Source organism: Pundamilia nyererei, unplaced genomic scaffold, assembly GCF_000239375.1.
Source record: "Pundamilia nyererei isolate P.nyererei 1_Seehausen unplaced genomic scaffold, PunNye1.0 scaffold00322, whole genome shotgun sequence".
NCBI lineage: Eukaryota > Metazoa > Chordata > Actinopteri > Cichliformes > Cichlidae > Pundamilia > Pundamilia nyererei.
The window spans coordinates 263,784-284,878 of NW_005187723.1; the positions used below are offsets into that span (position 1 = coordinate 263,784).

At 42.0% G+C, this 21,095-nt stretch overlaps 3 protein-coding genes across 5 annotated transcripts in view; 2 read left to right on the forward strand and 1 right to left on the reverse strand.

Moving 5' to 3' along the window:
* Positions 1–2,546: 2,546 nt before the first annotated feature.
* acta1a (actin alpha 1, skeletal muscle a) lies at positions 2,547–7,454 on the forward strand. Its single transcript, XM_005751673.2, has 7 exons — positions 2,547–2,677; positions 3,814–3,953; positions 4,159–4,483; positions 5,902–6,063; positions 6,214–6,405; positions 6,518–6,699; positions 6,812–7,454. The coding sequence occupies exons 2-7, from the start codon at positions 3,825–3,827 to the stop codon at positions 6,953–6,955; spliced, it is 1,134 nt and encodes a 377-aa protein (XP_005751730.1). The 5' UTR covers positions 2,547–2,677; positions 3,814–3,824; the 3' UTR covers positions 6,956–7,454.
* An 822-nt stretch (positions 7,455–8,276) lies between these two features.
* On the forward strand, positions 8,277–15,999 carry ccsapa (centriole, cilia and spindle-associated protein a). 3 transcript variants are annotated; one of them, XM_005751674.1, is made up of 4 exons: positions 8,277–8,365; positions 12,272–12,666; positions 14,189–14,523; positions 14,894–15,999. In XM_005751674.1, the coding sequence occupies exons 2-4, from the start codon at positions 12,300–12,302 to the stop codon at positions 15,071–15,073; spliced, it is 882 nt and encodes a 293-aa protein (XP_005751731.1). In that variant the 5' UTR covers positions 8,277–8,365; positions 12,272–12,299; the 3' UTR covers positions 15,074–15,999. The 3 variants fall into 3 exon arrangements, with proteins under 3 accessions (XP_005751731.1, XP_005751733.1, XP_005751732.1); XM_005751676.1 differs by having other exon boundaries at positions 14,192–14,523; XM_005751675.1 differs by lacking the exon at positions 8,277–8,365 and adding an exon at positions 10,751–10,931.
* A 2,986-nt stretch (positions 16,000–18,985) lies between these two features.
* cdc6 (cell division cycle 6 homolog (S. cerevisiae)) overlaps positions 18,986–21,095 on the reverse strand; it is a 5,246-nt gene continuing 3,136 nt past the window's right edge. The window contains exons 4-11 of the mRNA XM_013915548.1: positions 20,907–20,928; positions 20,734–20,840; positions 20,465–20,604; positions 20,282–20,382; positions 20,031–20,098; positions 19,745–19,923; positions 19,439–19,579; positions 18,986–19,304 (exon numbers count right to left, since the gene is read on the reverse strand). Coding sequence (XP_013771002.1) covers positions 19,212–19,304; positions 19,439–19,579; positions 19,745–19,923; positions 20,031–20,098; positions 20,282–20,382; positions 20,465–20,604; positions 20,734–20,840; positions 20,907–20,928 — 851 coding nt within the window. The 3' untranslated portion in view covers positions 18,986–19,211. The remainder of the gene's footprint in view (positions 19,305–19,438; positions 19,580–19,744; positions 19,924–20,030; positions 20,099–20,281; positions 20,383–20,464; positions 20,605–20,733; positions 20,841–20,906; positions 20,929–21,095) is intronic.

Below are 21,095 nucleotides of genomic sequence, written 5' to 3' on the forward strand. Positions count from 1 at the left end.
AACAAAACTGAAAGAACAATGTAGTTACATTGTATTCTACTTTCTACTGCTGTAGATACTGGTTCCATTGGACATTTGCATATTTGAATATAAAGGGTTCAAACTGTATGTAGTATGAAACAGGGTGAGCTATTCCCTCGCCACCAGCTGCTGTCTTGCACACATGCTGATGCGTCATTAACAATAATCTGTTCACCTTAATGATGCCTTTTCTACATTGTTCCCCTACGTACATGTAAAAACTGAAGGATGTGCCCTAAATATGTTTTGGACTTTGCTTTTAAGGGTCAATGTTTGTCCCATCACTGGACACTATCAGCCTTAATGTTTTTAAATAATCAGTGTTATGTCATATAACATTCAATCTGACTGCTGTTTTCTGGGAATGTACGTCTATGGAATAATTTCTCCTGAGATTCCAGCTCCCAGCTTTAAGTGTTTGTACTTCAGCTCCTTTCATTTTTTCAGATGACTTCCTTCTATGCATGTTATTTACCTGCTGTTTCTGATTTGATGTACCAACTTAAACATTTCAGTTGCAACTGTTCGCTTCAGCTGCTTTCAACCCATTTGGTGCATCTTTGTGTCCTCATTTTTAATGTCAGCCATTACTGTAATAGCAGTAGTATTTGAAAATAAAGACATTCACAATATGCTTCATCAAAATTACTTTATTTTTTATGATTACTATATATTCTTATTTATCCCCTACAGTATGGGGTCAGCACTCATATTCTCATTTAATCGCTAATGTGATTCCCTTAATTTCAGTAAACGACTAAAGTAACACTTCGAATGATTTTAAAGGACTTTTCCACAAATCCAAGCAGTTTTTTGGAGATTATGTATCTGAATTTCAGGAGCGGGACCACGCCTCCAAACACGCTCCTTCCAGTTATCATCTATACAGGTTCCCCCCAGTTCATTCTCGTTTACGTGCCCCACCCTCCCTCCCTCCTTGTTCTCAATTCTTTAACGTCTTCACTTCTATTTAGTACACGGGGATCTGCCCGGCCCGGGAGCCGTCGCCAGTCCCCTTCGAGGCCTTCCCCGAACCGCAGCTCAATTCATGTCCAAGCATCCCCTTTACCTACTAAAATGCTGTCAAACTTAAAATGAGGACGTGGGCCCAGCTAGTGAAATGAATTTTTTGGTCTTTAGGTGTTCTACTTTCTGGTCTTATTAACTTGTTCGGTTTATCATCGGGCTCTTTTTAAGAAGTAGAAAGCAGGCAGTTGCTATCAGCTCTGTGGTTGTATTAACCATATTATATTTATTAAAGGCAAAACCATTGCTCCATATTTTGATAGCATCTCCTATAGAGGAGTGAAGGTTTCTCATAAAGTGTCAAGAGGCTGGTTTTGGTCAACTGGTTTTGACCTTTTGCCTGCTGCTGAGGCAAGTCAGAAAATAACTTTCTCAAAGAATAGAACAATATTAACCGTATTAAAGAGAGGCATGTCTGTCATGCATTTTAACACCAAATGTTTGAGTGACGTCGTCTTCACATTTGGACTCATGATTACAGTCTTGTGTCAAGTCATCGTCGATTTAAAAACTGGCCTCACTCCCATGAATCTTGACACCTCAGCAGAGCTCACTTAACAGTTGGATAAACACAGCCGGGACTATTGGCTCAGTTTTTGTCCCTCTGAGGATTTTTGTCTCAGTTTGCAGCTGTCCAGAGTGTTGGAGGTCCCGGCCTTTCTTGTTTTAAAAAGCAGAGCATGAATGTCTGCTGCTAGTACATAGAAGTTCAAACTGAAAAACACACCTCAGAACAAACTCGGACAAATCTCAGGCAAAAGCTGAAAATAAATCTCTAATCGTAATGACAATGATAAAGTTTGTTTTTTTCTAATATGAATTGTCCTGAGTTGTCCTGTTAAACTTTCATTTGGGAGCATCTCCAGAGGTAGAATGGGTCACCTGCTAATCCCCAGCTTCTGCAATCTGTGAAGTGTCCTTAGATGACATACTGAACCCCATATTGCCCCTGATGCGCTCATCAGTGTGTGCATGATAGCTAAAAAGTGCTTTAAGTGCTTAGAGTGGCGTGTGAATGGGTATCAGAGCATTATGTAAGTGTAAAAGTGCTGTGAGTGCTCAGTAAAAGTAGAAAGTATTACACTTCTCATTTAATGTGCTGTTTGTTTTCTGTTTTTCTAACTGTCACTGTCGTTATGCCTTCACTTAAAACACAAAAAAGTCATTCCTCGGTTAAAATACTAATAAGACATGAAACATTAAAAAATGAAAAGGCTTTGAAGTACTGAATGGTTTGTGTGCGTGTACTGTGCGTGTAAGTAGCAGCAGTTATTCTACAGGTGACGGTCGGTGCGTCGCTCTGGTCTAGCTCCATACACGGGCTCGTGCGCTCCGCGGCAGCCTCGCGGGGACTTCCTCTCCATATATGGCCCAGCTGGCCCGCGAGGCTCTACATGCATGCATGCGACGACCCTCGCGCGCGACCAAATATGGACGAAGGGCCAGTTGAATTCCTATCGAATACTCGGACATTCCAAACTACTGTCTGCTGAGGAGGAAAAAAGCTCTCCGGGTGGTATGGAGCAGAAGGCGTATATAAGGACCGTGGTGGTCGTAGCCTGTCACCCCAACACCAGCTGGAGCAAGCAGCCAACAAGGTTCCCTCAGTGACAGCCTGAGACACGCAGAGGTAAGCGGCTTGGAGGAGAGAGGTTCCCTGGTGGAGAGAGGGTTAATAATTGTAGCAGTAGTTAGGTGGAGTTACTGTTAATGGAGACTGCCTTCCTGCTAGGTTAAGTGAATGAGACAGATGGAGAATAATCTGGATTTAATGGTTAAGTGAAGGGAGCTGGCAGTGAACCACAGTCTGCTTAAGCTCAGCTTTTGTTGCGACAGGTAGTTAATGGAAAGACTGGGTTGTGTTCAAATGCTGTTAGAGATTTGTAACCCTTGTAACTTTAGCTTGGAATACAATGTGTATTTTAAGATTTTATGATGAAAAGTGATGATAACAAATGCTGTAATAAAACTGAAATGTCTATACGTTTACTAATATTTATCATAATTAGTTACAAGTACGTTAGTTGACACTTATCAGCACATCAGTGCTTTTTGCTTTAGTTTCAGTGTTTACTAGTGAATAGAAAACACTGAATCCAGCAACAATACATATACTTTTTAAAGCAGCTTTTGAAGGATGATTCCTTTACAAGGGCACTATAATGCATATCAAGAAAAGACAAAACCAGATTTTGAAGTTTATGGGGAACATTTGAAGGCATCATTAAACTAATGGGGATTTAATAGCGTTTCTGTTTGCAGCTTAATGACTTTGTGTCCTGGCAGGTTGTGTAAATTGTTATGACACAATCTAAACACTGGAGGCCTGAGAGAGGAGACGAGGAGAAGTTATAGTTATTAGCATGTGATTATTAGTGAAACAGAACAGGGGAGTCAGTGGTAGTAAAGCACAGTGTCATACACTTGTTTGGTCATTTAGTTTATTGTAGTGTAATAATTTATGTTTATTATATAACGAAAGAAAGAAATCAAAACGTTATTACAATTAAAAAACTGCTTGGAAATAACATCAACCTAAAACTTTCAGATTAAAAACAGCAGGCTGTTGAGTTTTTAGTCCAAATTAAAAAAGGCAACAAAACATACTCAACAAAGTGACACTAGTATTAGCGTTAAAATAATTTGTCTATTAAGAGAAAATTAAATGAATATCTAACATGCAACTGGTGTTTTGTTCAGTGTGTTAAGTGCTGCTGAGTAATCCTGCTGTACAGAAATTCATCACATTTGACGTTCCTCCTCCAGAATCCGCAGACATGTGTGACGACGATGAGACCACCGCCCTTGTGTGCGACAATGGCTCCGGCCTGGTGAAGGCTGGCTTTGCTGGAGATGATGCTCCCAGGGCTGTGTTCCCCTCTATTGTTGGTCGGCCCCGTCACCAGGTATACAAGGGCAATAAATTTCACAAAAAAAGGAAACTCATTCTTGCTTTTCTTTTTCTTACGTGCCTTGCAGTGTATCTTAGACCTAGTTCTTTACAGAGTAATTGCTGTTTGAAACTCTTGGACTCATTATATTACAACAAATTAAATACAGACATCAATAAATATACATTTCAGACCTAACTTACTTTCCTCCCCTCCTCAGGGTGTGATGGTCGGTATGGGTCAGAAGGACTCCTATGTGGGTGATGAGGCCCAGAGCAAGAGGGGCATCCTGACTCTGAAATATCCCATTGAGCACGGCATCATCACCAACTGGGACGACATGGAGAAGATCTGGCACCACACCTTCTACAACGAGCTGCGCGTAGCTCCTGAGGAACACCCCACCCTGCTGACTGAGGCCCCCCTGAACCCCAAAGCCAACAGGGAGAAGATGACCCAGATCATGTTTGAGACCTTCAATGTCCCTGCCATGTATGTGGCCATCCAGGCTGTGCTGTCCCTTTATGCTTCCGGCCGTACCACTGGTGAGTCTGAGCTTCACAGAAATACAAGTTTCCTTGTCTTCAAGACAGTATTTCTTTCTCATTTAAAAAAAAACGTAAGGTCTATAATGTTTTGGAACAAAGCCACAGTTTTTTGTAGTTTTGCATCGCTACATCGCCACAGTGCATTGTAAATAAAACAATCAATATGTCATTGCAGTGCACACTTTTAACTTTAATTCAAGAAGTTTTCCTAAGTTTGACATGAACACTGTTTATGCACAGTGCCCCATTTTCAGAGGTTCAACATTAATGACACAAACTAACATTAATTTAAGTATAAAGACACTTTTTATTACCTAATATTGCAACAACTATCTACCTGAAGTCCAGAACCTACGCACATCACCAAATGTTGTGCTTCCTCCCTTGAGTTCCTCTGCTAGACCTTTACTGCAGATGCTTTCAGTTGCTCCCTGTTTGGGTTTCTCTGCATTCAGTTTTGTATTTTATAACAGAAAAGCCTGCTCTGTTGAAATCAGGTGACTGAGTTGGCCATTGAAGAATATCTAATTTCTTTAGCTTAAGTAACTGTTGGCTTGCTTTTGCAGCGTGCTTTCAGTCATTATCCATTTGCTCTGTGTCCGTCTGACCAGCATTTAGCTGAATATGAGCAGCGATTATAGCCCTGTAAACTCCATAATTTATTCTGCTTCTTCTATCAGCAGTCATATCATCAATAAACACTAGTGGCCCGGTTCCACTGGCAGCCATACATATCCATGCCACAACACTGCCTCAACCATGCTTGGGATCATCATTAGTTTCCCTCCTATCATGCTGTCTCTATGACAGGTATATTTCAGTGGTATAATGGCTTTACTCACTTGTATGGGGATCATATTTAAAATTACATTAAAATTACACTGAAAAACTATAAAATACAAATTCAACACTTTGAAATAGCTTCTGATGTTATTTATTCTTCATTTGTGCCAAGGGAGCAGGCCTCAACTTGCCATGAAGCTGCTTGTCAGTCAAATTTCCTATTAAATCTGCATCTCTGAAAATTGGAGACTGTGTATAAAATGGCAGTAATACTTCAACAGTCCACAGAAAATCTTTGTAAAACCCCTTGAACTAAAGCTGAATGTCTGCACTTCAGTCCCAAATGAATTGCAGAATGTTTGTCCCAAACATTGTGGAATGCACTGTATTGTTGAAACAAATAAATGATTACTACGCTGCTTTTTTTCATTTTGTTTAATGTAGTTTCGGGTTGATTTTTGGGACAAAAAAGATACTTAAAACTGACTTTTAAGCCTTCCAGTGAAAAAAACAAATGTGGACATAGAAAGAAGCAGTGATTGTTAGCACTCTGCACCTTTTCATGTGACTCATCACATGCGTCAGGTAGAAACCTGTCAGCTTCTCCATAACTCTTCTGTTTCTGCTCTCAGGTATCGTGCTGGACTCTGGTGACGGTGTGACCCACAATGTACCCATCTATGAGGGTTACGCTCTGCCTCATGCCATCATGCGTCTGGATCTGGCTGGTCGGGATCTCACAGACTACCTTATGAAGATCCTGACTGAGCGCGGCTACTCCTTTGTCACAACTGGTAAAACAGCACAAAATAAAACCAAATAGTTAAAACTCAGGACATTACGTCCTTTCGCTCACTTGGATAAAATTATTTTATTCATCTTTCATTTATTTATTATTCTACTCTGCAGCAGCTTGAATTATGACCTTTGCCCTCTGTTTGTAGCTGAACGTGAGATTGTGCGTGACATCAAGGAGAAACTTTGTTACGTTGCTCTGGACTTTGAGAATGAGATGGCAACCGCAGCCTCCTCCTCCTCTTTGGAGAAAAGCTATGAACTGCCTGACGGTCAGGTCATCACCATTGGCAATGAGCGTTTCCGCTGCCCCGAGACCCTCTTCCAGCCCTCCTTTATCGGTGCGTAGCATCAACACTATTCATCCGAGACAGTGTAACAACTTTCCTTTGAAAGATCACATTGTGATTTCATTGTGTTTAACCTGAACCTCTCTGCTGCACATCTACACAGGTATGGAGTCCGCTGGTATCCATGAGACAGCTTACAACAGTATTATGAAGTGCGACATTGACATTCGTAAGGACCTCTATGCCAACAACGTGCTGTCTGGCGGGACCACCATGTACCCTGGTATCGCTGACCGCATGCAGAAGGAGATCACAGCTCTGGCTCCCAGCACCATGAAGATTAAGGTACAAAAGCAACACTGACTGGCACAAGATCACTCACCTTACATACTATGACAATGATATCTGAGGTGCTAGCAGGCAATAAAATTTGTCTCATTTTCTTCTACTTGTGCAGATCATTGCTCCCCCTGAGCGTAAATACTCAGTCTGGATCGGCGGCTCCATCCTGGCCTCTCTATCCACCTTCCAGCAGATGTGGATCAGCAAGCAGGAATACGATGAGGCCGGCCCCAGCATCGTCCACCGCAAGTGCTTCTAAACATGATGCGTCCAAAGCATCAGGTTCAGGATCCAGAGCAGTAAGATGCTGCTGTCCTAGAACTGTGAAACTTCATCCTCTCATAGAGAGACCTTTGACTTCCACCAGCGAGGATCATGTCACATCTAACCTGTACATAAGTTATTTATTTTTTCTTTTATGTATGTCCTGTTTCAAATGTAAATGAAGATTGGTGTGCATATATGAGAGTTGGCTTCGAGGTATGACACACACCAGCTCGGACCAACTACATTTAAAAAAATCAAAGAAACAAGAACAAAAAGACCAAAAAAGAAACAACCCATCAAAGCAAATAAAAGCCAAAGATTTTTTCCAAGTGTGACTGTGTTGTCTGCTCATTCTGATTCAGAACATTTGTGGATGTTTGTTCATTTTATTTTACTGGTCTTTTGGATTTTTCCATTATATTCTGAACATTATGACTCTCACACAAGAGACTGCACATAAACTTTGTTTGAATAAAATCTGTAAACAATAATTTATTACCACATGTATCAACCCTAACCTAGTCTACAATTTACATACACGTATGCGGCAGCACACCAAAAAAAAAAAATACATTTAAGTCATCCAGCTCCAAACACAGCAGTGAAACATCACTGATAGTAATCTTTATGAGGTGTTTAAAGCCTTGAGACAAACACAGAGTTCAAGTTCAAGAGCTGAAATAAATCCAGTAGTTAACCAGGCTAAACAACACGCTGGCTTTCTTCTCACCCCAAAACAAAGAGAACAAACATTGTCTTGGATACTGAGTGACATATTGTAGTTTCTACAAGGTGGTAAAATAGAATTACATTCCCAAGTTCCTATTTGTAAAAGCGAAAACCCAAACATCACTGGTTAGGCTGTGGTCCTGGCCCTACAAGAGACCATTTGTAAATAACCTTTTATTTAATTTATTTAGGGGTTTGTTGTTGTTATTGTTTTCTCCTCATATCTTGACTGCACTGACGGAGACAGAACACGCATGCGCGGTCTGGTGGAAGCGTCTTAATGTAAAATCACATTTCATTTCATATCAGTCTGGTACACTTCTGTTATATTTTAATCCAGACAGCGATAAATAATAGACGAGCTCCGGATGTCCAGGATATATATTTCAAAATAAAGCTTCCGACCATCTAAACTGAATGGTTTTTGCCTGAAATCAGCATGAAAGCTATAATATGAGCAAAGTAGAAGATTTTATCTTGAATATCTTCTTGATTAATCACGTCCCTGGGATGTTTTAAAGCACTTGTTTGAAAACCAAAGCCGGAAGTTGTATGTGCTATTGCTGCTAGCTTTCTAACTGAGCTGGGCGTTTGGTGCCAGTAAGCAGAGCGATGCTCGCCTGCTGAGAGACGGGGTTTAAATCAAACGGAGTCCCCCTGGTACACAGACTTGGTGAGTACATATATTCCTGACTTTAATACCCAATCAGACTTTAGTCGTCAGCCTGAGCATTGAAATGACCCCGTGTTTACAAACGAAGCTGACCGCAGCGGGCAGGTGAGGAGAACGGCTGTGAACATGGCTGTAGCCTGCTTTCACTCGGTTTGGCATTTCAAACCTCAGGTTTACACACTTCATTGCGTTTATTAACTTCAAAATACGTCGGAGCTGCAACGTTTTGCTCTGCTGTGCGTTTACAGACTAAAATCTTTAAAAATGCTGTGAGCTGGGGCGTGACTGACAGAGTGAAAGGCTTTGTAACAAGACAGTGTGTTTCAGTTACAGAAAAACACATCGGGAGATATGCAGTAATCAGACAGTGACAGGATAATATACACTGAACAGGTTTTGTCCTCAGACCGGATACAGGCTTAAAAAATCAAATACTGGCTTATTTTTACTATGAGTAACAACAAGTGTTAATGTATAGAAAGAAAAGGAAAGTGCATGTAGGCGTGGAGACTAAAATAGACTGGACGCTACTGGTCGTGTGGTGTGAGTGAGTAATGGCTGTAGTACAGCTAGTTGTAAAGCTGTAGTAAGCCTCAATCCTCCCTGCTCTCAGGGTAATCTGATGTGGAGGGAGGTGGGCGGGGCTTACAGGTAGACTACACCTGGTACGTCACCAGGTTTTGCAGGTGAATCTCGAAAAAAACCAAACAGAAAATGTAAACATTTAATAGGTTTTATGTTATGTTACGTTATCGATATATTTTTACTGAATATGGACAGAGCTTTAGATGAAATCAAGCGGTAAAGCGTTTCATATGTTATAAATGTTTTGTTTGCATATGATGCATTAAAAAGAAGTCCCAGGAAGAATGTCAGTTTTTGCATTCATGATTATTAAAGGTCCAGTCAGATTTAGTGCTAATAACCTCCAATGGTTTTCCCTGATCTGTGGCTAACAGCAGCTGCAGACGTGGATGGGTGGATGATGGTATCATGGCTGTTTTGCAGTTTTTGACAGGAAAAAAATGCTTTGATGCATGAAAGACAATATTATTATTGTACGTTCATTTTGTTGGACTCAATTATTTTATGTGTTAATGCATTCAAGCCAAACTGCTGCCTGTCCTGAGTCATTACCAGTCCCACAGGAGGCTCACAGGTTCATTCCACCTGGGTTGAGCTGAGCATCAAGTATCTGGTGCTGACTGTTGTATGTATGTATTACGTACATGGTATCATACATTGTATATCCATGTATAATGGCTGTTGTAAATTTAAGTCTCTTTGTCATTAAAGCAAATGTTTATAGTCGTCCCTCTGTCCTTCTGCTAATGGGCAGTATTCAGAAAACACAGTGACAGCTTTGTTAATGTAGCAGCAGAAGAACAGACTGATCAAACCCTCTTAATGGAAATCTGAACCACAGTGAAATGCGACACTGTGTGTTGTGCTGGATGCAGCACAGGGTTAATATCCACCAGAGCTCTGAGCTGACGTGGAAAGTAAAAGGAAAAAATGGCAAATAGATAATTGGGATGCAGCTTTTAATTTACCTTTTAGTGAAGTGGATTAAAACATTATTATTCCATTAACAGTGGAATAATCCTTAAAGGTACTTCTTGTAATTGCCTTCTGCAAAATTCAACTCAATGTTTTTGGATGCTTGTTGCTGTTCCTACTGTCCACGTGCTTGTAAATAAAAATGTGTTCAGGGTTACTTGCCTGGTAAACAGAGGTTCCCTTTACTCTAATCAGCCTCTTCTGCTACACATTTGATATTGTTTAGAAAGTACAGCCAAGCAAATAATGCACATTTGGGATATAAAGTTAGTGTTTTTGCATCTTTACAGTCTGTTGTTGGCTGCAGGGCTGCAATGATTCATCGAGTAATTCGAATAGTTTGCATAAATCTTTTGCTTTGATGCTTCGCTCAGTGCCTGGCTCTGTAGTGCACAGCTGTGTTAAACAATGTAAACGTGAGTGTTTTAATGTGGATCTTGAGTGTGTTTACACACTGTGAAGGGCAGAGAAGTGGAGTTCCTACTGAGACGCTGAGCTCAGGTGGAGTGAACGTGTTCCTAGCATCCAAAGCAGCAGCGCTGTTGCTGTGATCACCTTTAAAATCTTTACTGGGAAAAAACTAGCTCCATCCACACATCGTACAGACACAGATGTCCAGAAGTCGTACTACAATACGCAGATGAACTGTTTACTTATAATTTAACCAGTCTGGTATGAGACTGGTATTACAAGCCTGCTGAGGGCTGACGGCAGCCATCACATTTTACATGGAAGCATACCTGCAGCAAACACGGGTGAGTCTAAAGAGGGGTAAATACAGTCGATGGTTTAAAACGAGTTATTTTGCAATCATGTTTTTTGTATCGAGCCTTAAAAGTTTCATGGACTTGATTTCTCAATCAAGATAAAGCCTCCCACTCTCAACAGCACTTCTCATTCCACTTCATCTTCACCCAGGTTTTGTTCTGTTTACCATTCAGTCACCACTAACCATCTGCGGTGGCTATAGCTCAGGAGGTGGAGCAGATCATCTACTAATCGCCAGGTTGGTCCGGTCGGCATTCCAAATATCCTTTGGGAAGATACTAACCCCAAGTTAATCTCCGATACATCCATCGGAGTATGAATTTGTGTGAATGTTAGAAAGCACTTTCAGCATAGAAGTGCTTCTATGAAGTGAATGAGGTATGTTATAGAAAGGTCCATTTACTATTACACCACCTAGAAACTAGCAGGACTTTGTAGAGCAGCCCAGATATTTCTGTATGTTCCCCCGGAAAGGAACTTTCCCGACAGGATGTCTGTTTGAGGGGAGAGAAAAAACTCAGTGTAGCTGCTTCTGAAAACTGGGGCATGGATCTTGATGCTCATTGGTTAAAATCTTGTCAGTAACTGTTTCTTTGAAAGTGCAGCCACGTAGAAGAACAACAAACAGCAGACTTTTAACATTAGTAAGAACACTGCAACAGTTAAAGAATGCTTTGCAGTTGCTTTTTATTTTTATTTTTTTTGTAGTGTGAAAAATCATCATTCATTATGCTTTAAATAATTTTATGACATATTTATTCAGGAGTGACCAGGATTCATCTCTTTTTTCTTTTTTCTTTCTCATCTTCTTCATCTGCCTCCTCCACCACTAATCTCTCCTTGTCATCTCTCTCCATCCCTTCCTCTTCCTCCTTCAGCAGTTTGATTTCATTCTCACGTCGCAGGAGTTTATTTGCTCAGTGTGAGTCTGCCCACGTTAGGTCCACTTGAAACAAAGTTTCACTAACAGCCCGTGAATAGTGGTGAACAGGAGCTAACAGCAGTGCTTATTGACAGAAAATCACAGCTCACCTCAGTGTCACTGACGTCGACTCGCTGACAGTGTAAGGGATAATATTCAGGCCGAGTCAATATCAAAATGTAATAAAAATCAGGTAAATACCAAAATTTTGTAGGGCTTCAGCTCCCGTCCAGTATAATGTGAGAGGTTGTTGATAAGATGATGATATAAATCGCATGAATGTCAGGGTTACACTTCACAGCATCAGTAAACAAGTAAAGCGAAAGTGTTTTACTTCCTCTGATAGAGAATATACCCTGTTTGTTTACTCGTGGTTGCCATAGTTAACTGCCTCTTCATAATGTTTAGTGGATTTTTAGGATTCTTAACAACAACAACAAATGCTGAATATGAAGCTGCCAGGCAGGAAAAGAGGAAAACCAAAGAAAAGACTCATAGATGTAGCGAAGGACATGCAGAGGATTAGTGTGAAAGCAGAGGAGGCTACTGATAGGAAGAGACTCTCAGTGGTGACTTCTAGTGGGAGCAACAAGAAGACGACGACCAAAGAAAAGATTGCAAATTTGTTTCAAACTGAAGTTTATGTCTCCTTGCAGTGATTGGCACCAGGCAATAACAAGAACCATGGTGACCAAGAAAGTGAGGACAGAATATATGAAGAAGTTCAGGGACCCCAAATGGGAGACGTTTTCTAAATGCTATGAGGACTCTGTGAAGTACCGCCTGACTCGCCGGGTGATAGAACACTCCCACAAGCCCTGGTTCTGGGAGGGCTGGGACAGCGGCTCTGACTCCAGCGGCTGGTCAACACCAAGGCTGACCAGGAACAAAGTGGTTCCTCTGTCTCTCCCGCTGCCGCCCACATCCTTGGAGGTCAAGCAGAGGTTGTTGGAGTCAAAGACCAGTCCTGTGCAAAAGCCAGCGTGCGAGGATGGAGAGACTGACGTGGGGGACCGGGACGCTGCGGTTGTAGATGCGGCACAAACCACAGGTAAGAGAACGGGTCACCAAGCAGAAGTTCTAAACATATGCTTGATTAAGTTTCTTAAATGTGATTATTAGGCGCCGCTTCTCTCCCTGGTAAATGTTTGAAACATATCGTAGAAATTTCTGCTTTGGACAAGACATCAATTTGGTTTCCAAGACTTTGTGTCATAGCAAGGGTACATTTTCCAGAGAATTGCAGTTTCTGATTAATATTCTTTCAATTAACTAACCAAATAAACTAGAAGTAGCTCTGATAATAACCATGTCAATCATGAGGCGGCAAAAACTGCAGTTCCAGAAGTGGCCACTTGAGGCTGGCTCCAAAAGTGAGTTAGTGTCTATACTTGTGTTAAAATGTTAAAACTTCACAGCTCTCAAATGATTTTTTACTCCATGGGCCATTGATCAGTTTTTTTCAACTATACAGTAGGGAAACTTTTTTTAGATAGATAATTCTTTTGAACAATGGCTGAAATGTAGGCGTGGCCATTTGACCTAGCCATGGACGTTTCAGTTACATGTCTTGTCTCTGCATCATAACTGTACAAGTTAGGCTCAGTTTCCTAGTCAAGCCTTCTAGCATTAACACATAACAGCATTCCCAGTCTCTCATACAAACATGGCCTCTTCTCAAAATAAGAAATCCAAACCCATCAGGTGGCATCGCCCACGTCCCTCTCAGGTACTGCTGTACCACGAGGGCTCGACATTTTTTGATCCTCGGCTGTTCTTTGTGTTAGCTTGTCAGCAAGCAGCATGATGCTTATGGTGCACATTAGACCTGCTAAACATGAGCTGCTTAGCTTCGTTGTTGCAAGGATGTTGACATGTGGGTCAAAGCCCTGCTCAGTGCAGCCTCACAGAGCTAACCTTGTTTTACTCTTCTGACAGTTTAGTAAAAAATAATTGTTTAAGTCAGTCATCAGGTGAATAAACTTAAGTTGTAGTCCTGGTTAATGATACTACATTAACTCAAATGCAGTGTATTTTGTCCTGAAATGCACAAAACTAACTGTAGGAGAAGAAAGTGACCATGTTTGCATTTGTGCTTCAATTTCACCTTTTCTTTTTTAGTCTTCAGAAACAGTTTGTAAAGATCTAACAGATGGTGTTTTTTGTGAACCCTTTGTAAGCGTCACTCTGACGGTACGAGGCACAAAGGCTGGTTTACCTCAGGAGACAGCAGTGCTATAAACGTTTGGACTGAAAGTTCAGCAGTCAGATGGGACTGTTGTTGCTGAGACACTGAGCTTAAAGACAAAGGATCCATTGTGTGCCTTTGACATTTGTGATGTCTGCATTTCAGACAGGAGAGTGCCAGGAAGCCTGCTTATCTCTGAATATCACAGTCACAAATCATTTCATATAGCTTGAGACACAGCAGCGCTCTGCAGGGTCACTGTGGAGCCATCCAGCTCCATCGAGTGGTTGATTGGTGTTTGGCTTAGTTAGTTAATCTGTTTGTTCAGTCAGCAGAGCTCAGTGGCTTTTTAAACGATTTCACTGTTTCCTGTGTTCTTGTGAAGCAGCAGTTGTAGAAAATGGCAGTTCTGAGGCGGTGGCTCCAACAAACAGCGCACCCTCAGACGACACACCGACAGACAACGGGCCAGCCGACTCGGCGACTTCTGATGCGGAGCCAGTAAAGCCAGTATCCCGACGGCAACGCCGCCGCAACACGCCACGCTCTGAGCAGCCGCACCGAGACAGTTCCCAGGATGACAAACCAGCCGTGATCCGTAAACCGCCGAGAGCAAAGAGCACGCCGGTGATCAGCACCAAGGAGAAGGAGAACCACAGACCGTCCAGCCGGCTGGACTGGAGCGAGAGACAGATGGAGGTCAAGAGGACAACCAATGATGTGAGCGCTGATCTCAGTTGGGATACTGCAGCACTTTTAGAGCCTTTAAAGCTCAGGGCTCATGGCAACAACAAATATACTTTACTCTTATGACCACTAGCAACTTTTCAGAATTACAATCAATAATTTGACTGTTTTTAAGATTTTAAACACCATTATATCTCAAGAGACAGACGTGCTAACTAGAAAAAACACGTAGCACACTTTTTCTTTCTCGGCCCGTCCTTGGTAGTGCAGGGGTCCTGCAGCTCGACCTCATTCACAGGACAGCAGAGAAGTGAAACGTGTCACCGAACACGCAGCCAACATGAATAATAAAACACCGGTGTAGCTTTGGGAAATGACTCCTCTCTCTGGTTTCTCCTCACAGAGTCACACTTCTGATGCCTGCGTTCAGACCCGCAGGGAGTCTGACAAGCAGAGCTCCAGGCTGGACCGCCGGCGGGCTCGATCGGCTGACCTGGAGAAGATAAGACGCTCGCAGCTGATGGTGGTGGACGACCGCTGGATGACAGAGTACATGCGCTGTTTCTCCGCCCGGCTTAGGTAGAGATGGGATCCACCTAGAATCCCTAAATACCAAGTTTCCTTACGTGCAAATATCAGGAGGAAATCATTTCTCATTTTAATTAACAATCCAGAGAGAACCGTGTTGCCACAAGACAACACCGCTCGCTGCGTTGTCTCCTTAGTTGACAAAGAAATAAGAAATAAAGTGAAGAAGTGGGACGAGCTACTGTTTTCGATCCAGTTGATAAAGTTCTAAATAGTTTATGAACATCAAGTTTACAATTTTATCTTTCTGTACATGGCTCGTTACAAAAAGTACCTTTTTTATAATAAAGATCAGAGATTCGATTCTTTCAACAGATTTGGGACTATTTTACGTATATCTTTGGGATTTCAGTAATGAAATGACACGAAACAAATCGAATTAACTTAAAATTCATTTAATTCCCTTCTCTCTGGGATCTTAGATAACTTCTCTCAGTTACTGGGTGAATTAGCGCTTGAGCCAGGAGGGTGTCACTGCTCTTATGAGAAAGGGACAGTGTTACACGAGTGTGTCTGATCATTGAGCAGCAGAGTTATCAGCTAGACTGCAGCGTCCTCTGGAAGATGTTTGATGTAAGATGTGCCCTTACATCAGCGTTTATCTGCATTCACGACCTTGCTGCTTTGGCTTCCTGATGGAGACAAAAAGCTGTTAAAAGCAGCTGCAGCAGAGGACGGACAGCTCGCAGCTGTGTATGGCGCCCCCAAGTGGTCAGAAGCTGCAGCTTTAAGCGCTAAAATGCTCCAACGCTCTTTTTTTAATTCAAAATATTTTTATTTTTGTGGATATAGTTTACAAAGAAAACAAACTGTTTACAATGAATACAAAACAGACATGTTGGAACATTGTTTTCCTCTCTTATTATTTACCAAACAAGCAACAAGAAAAACAAAAACAAAAAAACCCAGAAAAATAAAAAGAGAGAAAATAAACAACCCCCCCCCCAACAAAATAACAAAAGCCACAACCTGGGAGGGATTATGATATTATCCAGCCCTTTCCATAAGAACCACACAGAAGTTAGCTACACCATCGCTGAGCTTCACGTTCCCGTTCAGACATCCGACCACTCTGGAGAAGCAAATCCGTTAGTCAGCTGGAACATCCTTAAGTTGAAGTTTAGAGTTTTCCAGAAAGACACCCCAAATTTTATCAAATGTGCCCTTTTGGTTCTGGGTGGAGCAGTGGATCTTTTCCAGACTGAGACACGACATGAGATCAGCACACATCAAAATAGCACGCCTATCCAAGAGGGAACCAAAGGACAGCACCCTGCGCTTTGCTCTGGGAATATACTTATCATCCTCCCCGAGCAAGTAGGGGTTGAGAGCTAGTTTCAGGCCGGCAGCCTTGTTCAAAGTGCAGAAAACCTCCCAAAAGTTTGCCAGGGCAGGTCCACCAATGCTGTTTGTAGTTAATTTCATCTATGCAATAGGTGTACAGAACATTTATTATGACTTGTGATGGTATGCTATAGGCTTTCCCACGTCTTCACTTGATGCCACATTACACGGGATTATTTATGACGAACTAACGAGACAACAGGAACAGTGTTGTTTTGCTCCAGCATCCTGTCAGAGCGAATCGCTGCTGTCGAGAGAGAAAGAAAAATACTGTCCTCAAATTTCAGCCTAAAGACCATTCATGCAAAAGTTATTAACCATCACCTTTTGTTGTTGTTTCCCTCCGACAGTAACGATCGGATCTGCAGGAACAGTTCAGATCTCTGTTTCTGAACACTTTCAGATGAAATTGGCTGAACTGTGTTTCTCTGCTGTTGTTTTTTGTATGAGAATGAACAATAAAATGACTTTCTTAGATTTTCTATACATGTATCTAAAAAAAACACACCCACGTCACTTTTGAATGTATTTAGTTTCTGCTCTGCTTTCATTTAGAGCTCGTTTTCAACACACATTCTGTTTTCAGTTCTCTCTCATGAAGCCAGCTGTGTGTTTACGCCTCAGAGAGTTTGATCGGAGAAAAGCCCAAACTGGAACTTTTGATATCTGTGTATTTTGGATATGAGGACTCGAGCTTAGATTAAAAGAAGTTAGAAACACATGATATGTCAAATAAAGCTCAAATCTAAGGTATTTTTACAGAAAAGGTTAGTTTATTAAATTGTAATCATTGTAATTATTTCGATCAGGTAACTGTTAAGCATACAGTATATTTATTGCAGAGTGTAGTTGGTGTGTTTTCACCTGGGGCAGCTTCTTTTTTTTAAAATAGATTTTTAATCAGAAATAACCTGAGTGTAGTGAGTGTAGTTAATACTCCACAGGAAAAAAGCTTTTAGGGTAATTACGCAAAACTAGATGCTTCTAAAACTTTTACGTGAAATGAGGAGCAGCCATCATGGCTGTACTGCTGTCACTCCTATTTTTTAAAGACAGCCAGAACGTCTCAGAATTCCAGTGTAAAGTTTCTGCAGCGTCCTGGTCCACCAGGCCTGAAACAGACCTACATGTTTCCATCAGCGTGAAGAAAAGCACACGTGTTAAAGCGTTCTGAGTTTGTGGCGTCTGTTATTTGTTGATTTTAACTGAAGATTGTAAATACACTGTGAGGTCATGGCTGCGTCTCATGACTCAAACTGAGGGCTAATCGTCATTATGTACCAAGTTTACAGCTTTGCACTCAAAGAATGTTTGTCGTTTTCACACCAACCGAACCTCTTCACAGCCCTTCGTGTTTGTCCTGACACCACAGGAACTCTGTTAGAGCTGTGAGAAAATATAGTACGAGTGCTCAGGGTTCAGAAAGTTGTAACGCTTCATCCATGTGCTCAAAACATGTTGTATCTAAAGTGCACGAGCGTTTGTTTCTGCGTTGCTTCAACCTGAATGTGTTCTCATTGTCGGTCAGCGTGAACAGTCAACATCGTTTTCAGCGTCACTGACAACAGCAGCTATCAAATATAACAGGAGACGTGATGTTGTTATAACTGAGGGCCCGAGTGTAAACACAGCTGTTAAAGACCTCGGAGTGAGAGTGGGTAAACGTACCTGTAGAGCTGCTGTGGATGCAAAGGTCACGCTTTGGTTATTTATCTTCATAACGCATTTTAAACGTATGAATGTCGAGACGATCACTAGAAATGATTTGAAAGTGGAAAAAACTAAATATGTAACACTTAAGATGAGCTGTCGAGCAGAGCGGACGTAGGTGGAGAAAATGTTGCTTTGTCTGGTTTACCAATGATGAGAAGGAATGTGCATCACATGTCTGAGTGTTGAATGCTGTCGACATATTTCGCCCACTGTATTTGTACTTAAAAACATGCACCGGCTATATTTTCATTCACTTTAATGCATTGCTGTGAATAAATTTGAACAAAACCTGATTTGAAGAGTTGATCTTTGAGCCTTCGTGCTTTGTTAACCATGTCTTGTAATTTCACCTGCATTTCTCCAGGTCGCACGGCTGAAAACGCTGCTTATCTTTGATTTCACTTGTTTTACAACTTAATATTCGCTGAGTAAAATTACACAGATATCTTTTAAGCATCGGTGTTTCAGGGGCTCCACAGCTTTGAGCTTTATTCTGCTGATTGGTGGACAAAGATGTAAAGTCTCAGTGAAAACTAACAGCATCGTTAAGGAAATCTGTGCAGACAGAATCAGAATCCTGTTCTTCATGTTTACGCTGGAGTATATGCAATATATTCCATGATATAAATGGAAGCATGAGATCAATAAAATCTTGTTCTGCAGATTCTACACATCACATTATTCAACTTCTTACACTCGAGCTGAGTAACTTTACCTAAAACCTTTCAAAGTGCCTTTGGAACAACATCTACAGACTCAGCTGATTTCAGTGAATGAACATTTGTCCTCAGTTATCAGCTCAAATATAGCGCGAGCATTTCAATGCACCGGTGACACAAGCAACAGCAGCTAAAACAGCTTCACTTTTATTCAAAGCTTAAAGAGGTTTCAAAACTGAAACAGTTCATTTGATGCAAGCTCAACATTCTGAACTCAACTGAGCGTCATTAAAACTACAAACTCCCAGCAAAAATGAGAACCAAAAAACGTCTTTGAAGAAAAACAAAACCCCACAGAACATTGGCTCATTGTGCAACCTTAAAAATGAGTCTTTAAAAGAGGGAACGATCACAAGATCACGAGGGGAGTCCTGCAGCGAGGATGCTGCCCAGCAGCGTTCGATCCTTCAGAGCGTTTTCGACATCTTTCTCCTCGATCTTCAGGAACACCTGCAGAAACAGACGCTTTAATCAGCCACGTTCCACTCGGTGTCTTGCTCCCTGACAACCCCTCGAGTTTCATTTTTAAGCAACAGAGGTCGAACACTGCACTGCAGAGCATTTCCTCGTGAAGCGTCGGGTACCTTAGTGAGACGAGCCTCTTTGGCTTTCTTCAGGGCAACGATCCCTCGACTCTCCAGCAGACTGCAGAGCGACAAACACTCGCCCTGACCCACTCCAGACACCTGCCTCTGAGCGCACAGGCGGCTGTAAACCTCATGGAGCTGAAACACAAACGCCCACGGGTCAGGAAACACCACCAGTCTAGAAACAGATTTGTATTTTCTCTGGCAGAGACGGAATAATTACGCATTAATGCAACAAGTTTCCTGATTTGCCACGACAACACGCCGCTAAAGTCCTTTAGCAAACTAATATCAGCACCTCACCTTTCCCAAGCCGATCTCTTTGCTCTTCCCATTGCGGATGAGCAGCAGCAGGCAGCACACCAGCAGCTTCTGCTGCAGGGGGAAACTCTCTCCCTCTGAACCGCTGCTCTGAGACGCCATGCGGTCGCCGTAGACCTCCGACAGCACTCTCGCAACCTGCGGCAGGCTGACCCGGGACGCTGCAGAACACACAGTACAGGAAGTGTCCAGGTAAGATTCCACCAATCAGCTGCCGTGTGACTTCCACCATCATCAGTTTTAACTCAAGAAAACATTTCAAACTCACCTTTACTTTCACCCTTTGGATCACTTGCTTTTTTCCTCTCATCAGACTCTACAATCTCAACTGCTCTCCTGAAATCAGCAACCAGAAAATCGTTTGAATGACATTTCACAGAAACATCAACTCAAAGAATCTGCACGAGGTCTCCCGAGAGCAGAAACAACTAAAATGCCTAAACGAGTGCAGAATCTAAATGCAAACACAGAGACATGATTCCCTAAAAGGTTAAAGAAAAAACAAGTCCAAGCATTCACCTGCAGATGTCCAAAGCTTTCCTGGCGTCTCCCGACACAGCTGAAACTTTCCTGGCACAGAACTGAACTGCAGAAGCGTCGAGGAGCCCTTCAGCCGACGCCTGAGGAGAAGAAGACGCTGATTAAATAAAAGTGATCTGTAAGGTTCCAGCTTAAGCTCTGAGTCACACGGACCACATTTACCTGTACAAGCCTGTCCTGTACAATGGCCGTGAGCTCCTCCCGGCTGTAGGGAGGGAAGTGCAGCAGCAGAGGGCGACACTGGGGACGAGCCTGCAGTCTGGGCAGGATCCGGTCAGTCAGATCCAGAGCGTTTGCAATACCTGCAAAGACATCAGTGGTCAGCATGTAGAACAGATATTATTTTTGTCAGAACACTCTGCTTTCTGTCTACAGGACACACAGATGTGAGATCTGGTGAATTCGGGATATTTGTTGAGTTGAGTACTTACCGATGAGACAGAGGCGAGACTTTGGCAGGTACGGCCATTCAAAGATTGTGTAGAGGACATCCTGGGCTTTGCTGTCCAGCTGATCCATCTCATCCAGAACAAGAAGCCTTAAAGGGGAAAAACAAACAAACAGACCCCATCAGCATCTCAGCAGGCAGTAGTCACAGCTATACTTTCTAAACATCCCAATAAGGACTTTCAACCAGCAACTTTTTTAAAAGAATACCTTTAGTGGATAGTTTGCTCTAAAGTTCTAAAAAGCCACACCCTTTAGTCATCTATCATATACTTCCTTTTTCAAGTAAATGTGTGATAAGATAATGATAATAATAACTGATTGCATTTATATAGCACTTTTCAGG

Coding starts and splice junctions, on each gene's coding strand:
- acta1a (XM_005751673.2), top strand. CDS start 3,825: ATGTGTGACGACGATGAGACCACCGCCCTTGTGTGCGACAATGGCTCC. Junction 3,954..4,158: donor TTGGTCGGCCCCGTCACCAG/GTATACAAGGGC, acceptor TCCCCTCCTCAG/GGTGTGATGGTCGGTATGGG. Junction 6,064..6,213: donor CTACTCCTTTGTCACAACTG/GTAAAACAGCAC, acceptor CTCTGTTTGTAG/CTGAACGTGAGATTGTGCGT.
- ccsapa (XM_005751674.1), top strand. CDS start 12,300: ATGGTGACCAAGAAAGTGAGGACAGAATATATGAAGAAGTTCAGGGAC. Junction 12,667..14,188: donor AGATGCGGCACAAACCACAG/GTAAGAGAACGG, acceptor GTTCTTGTGAAG/CAGCAGTTGTAGAAAATGGC. Junction 14,524..14,893: donor TCAAGAGGACAACCAATGAT/GTGAGCGCTGAT, acceptor TTCTCCTCACAG/AGTCACACTTCTGATGCCTG.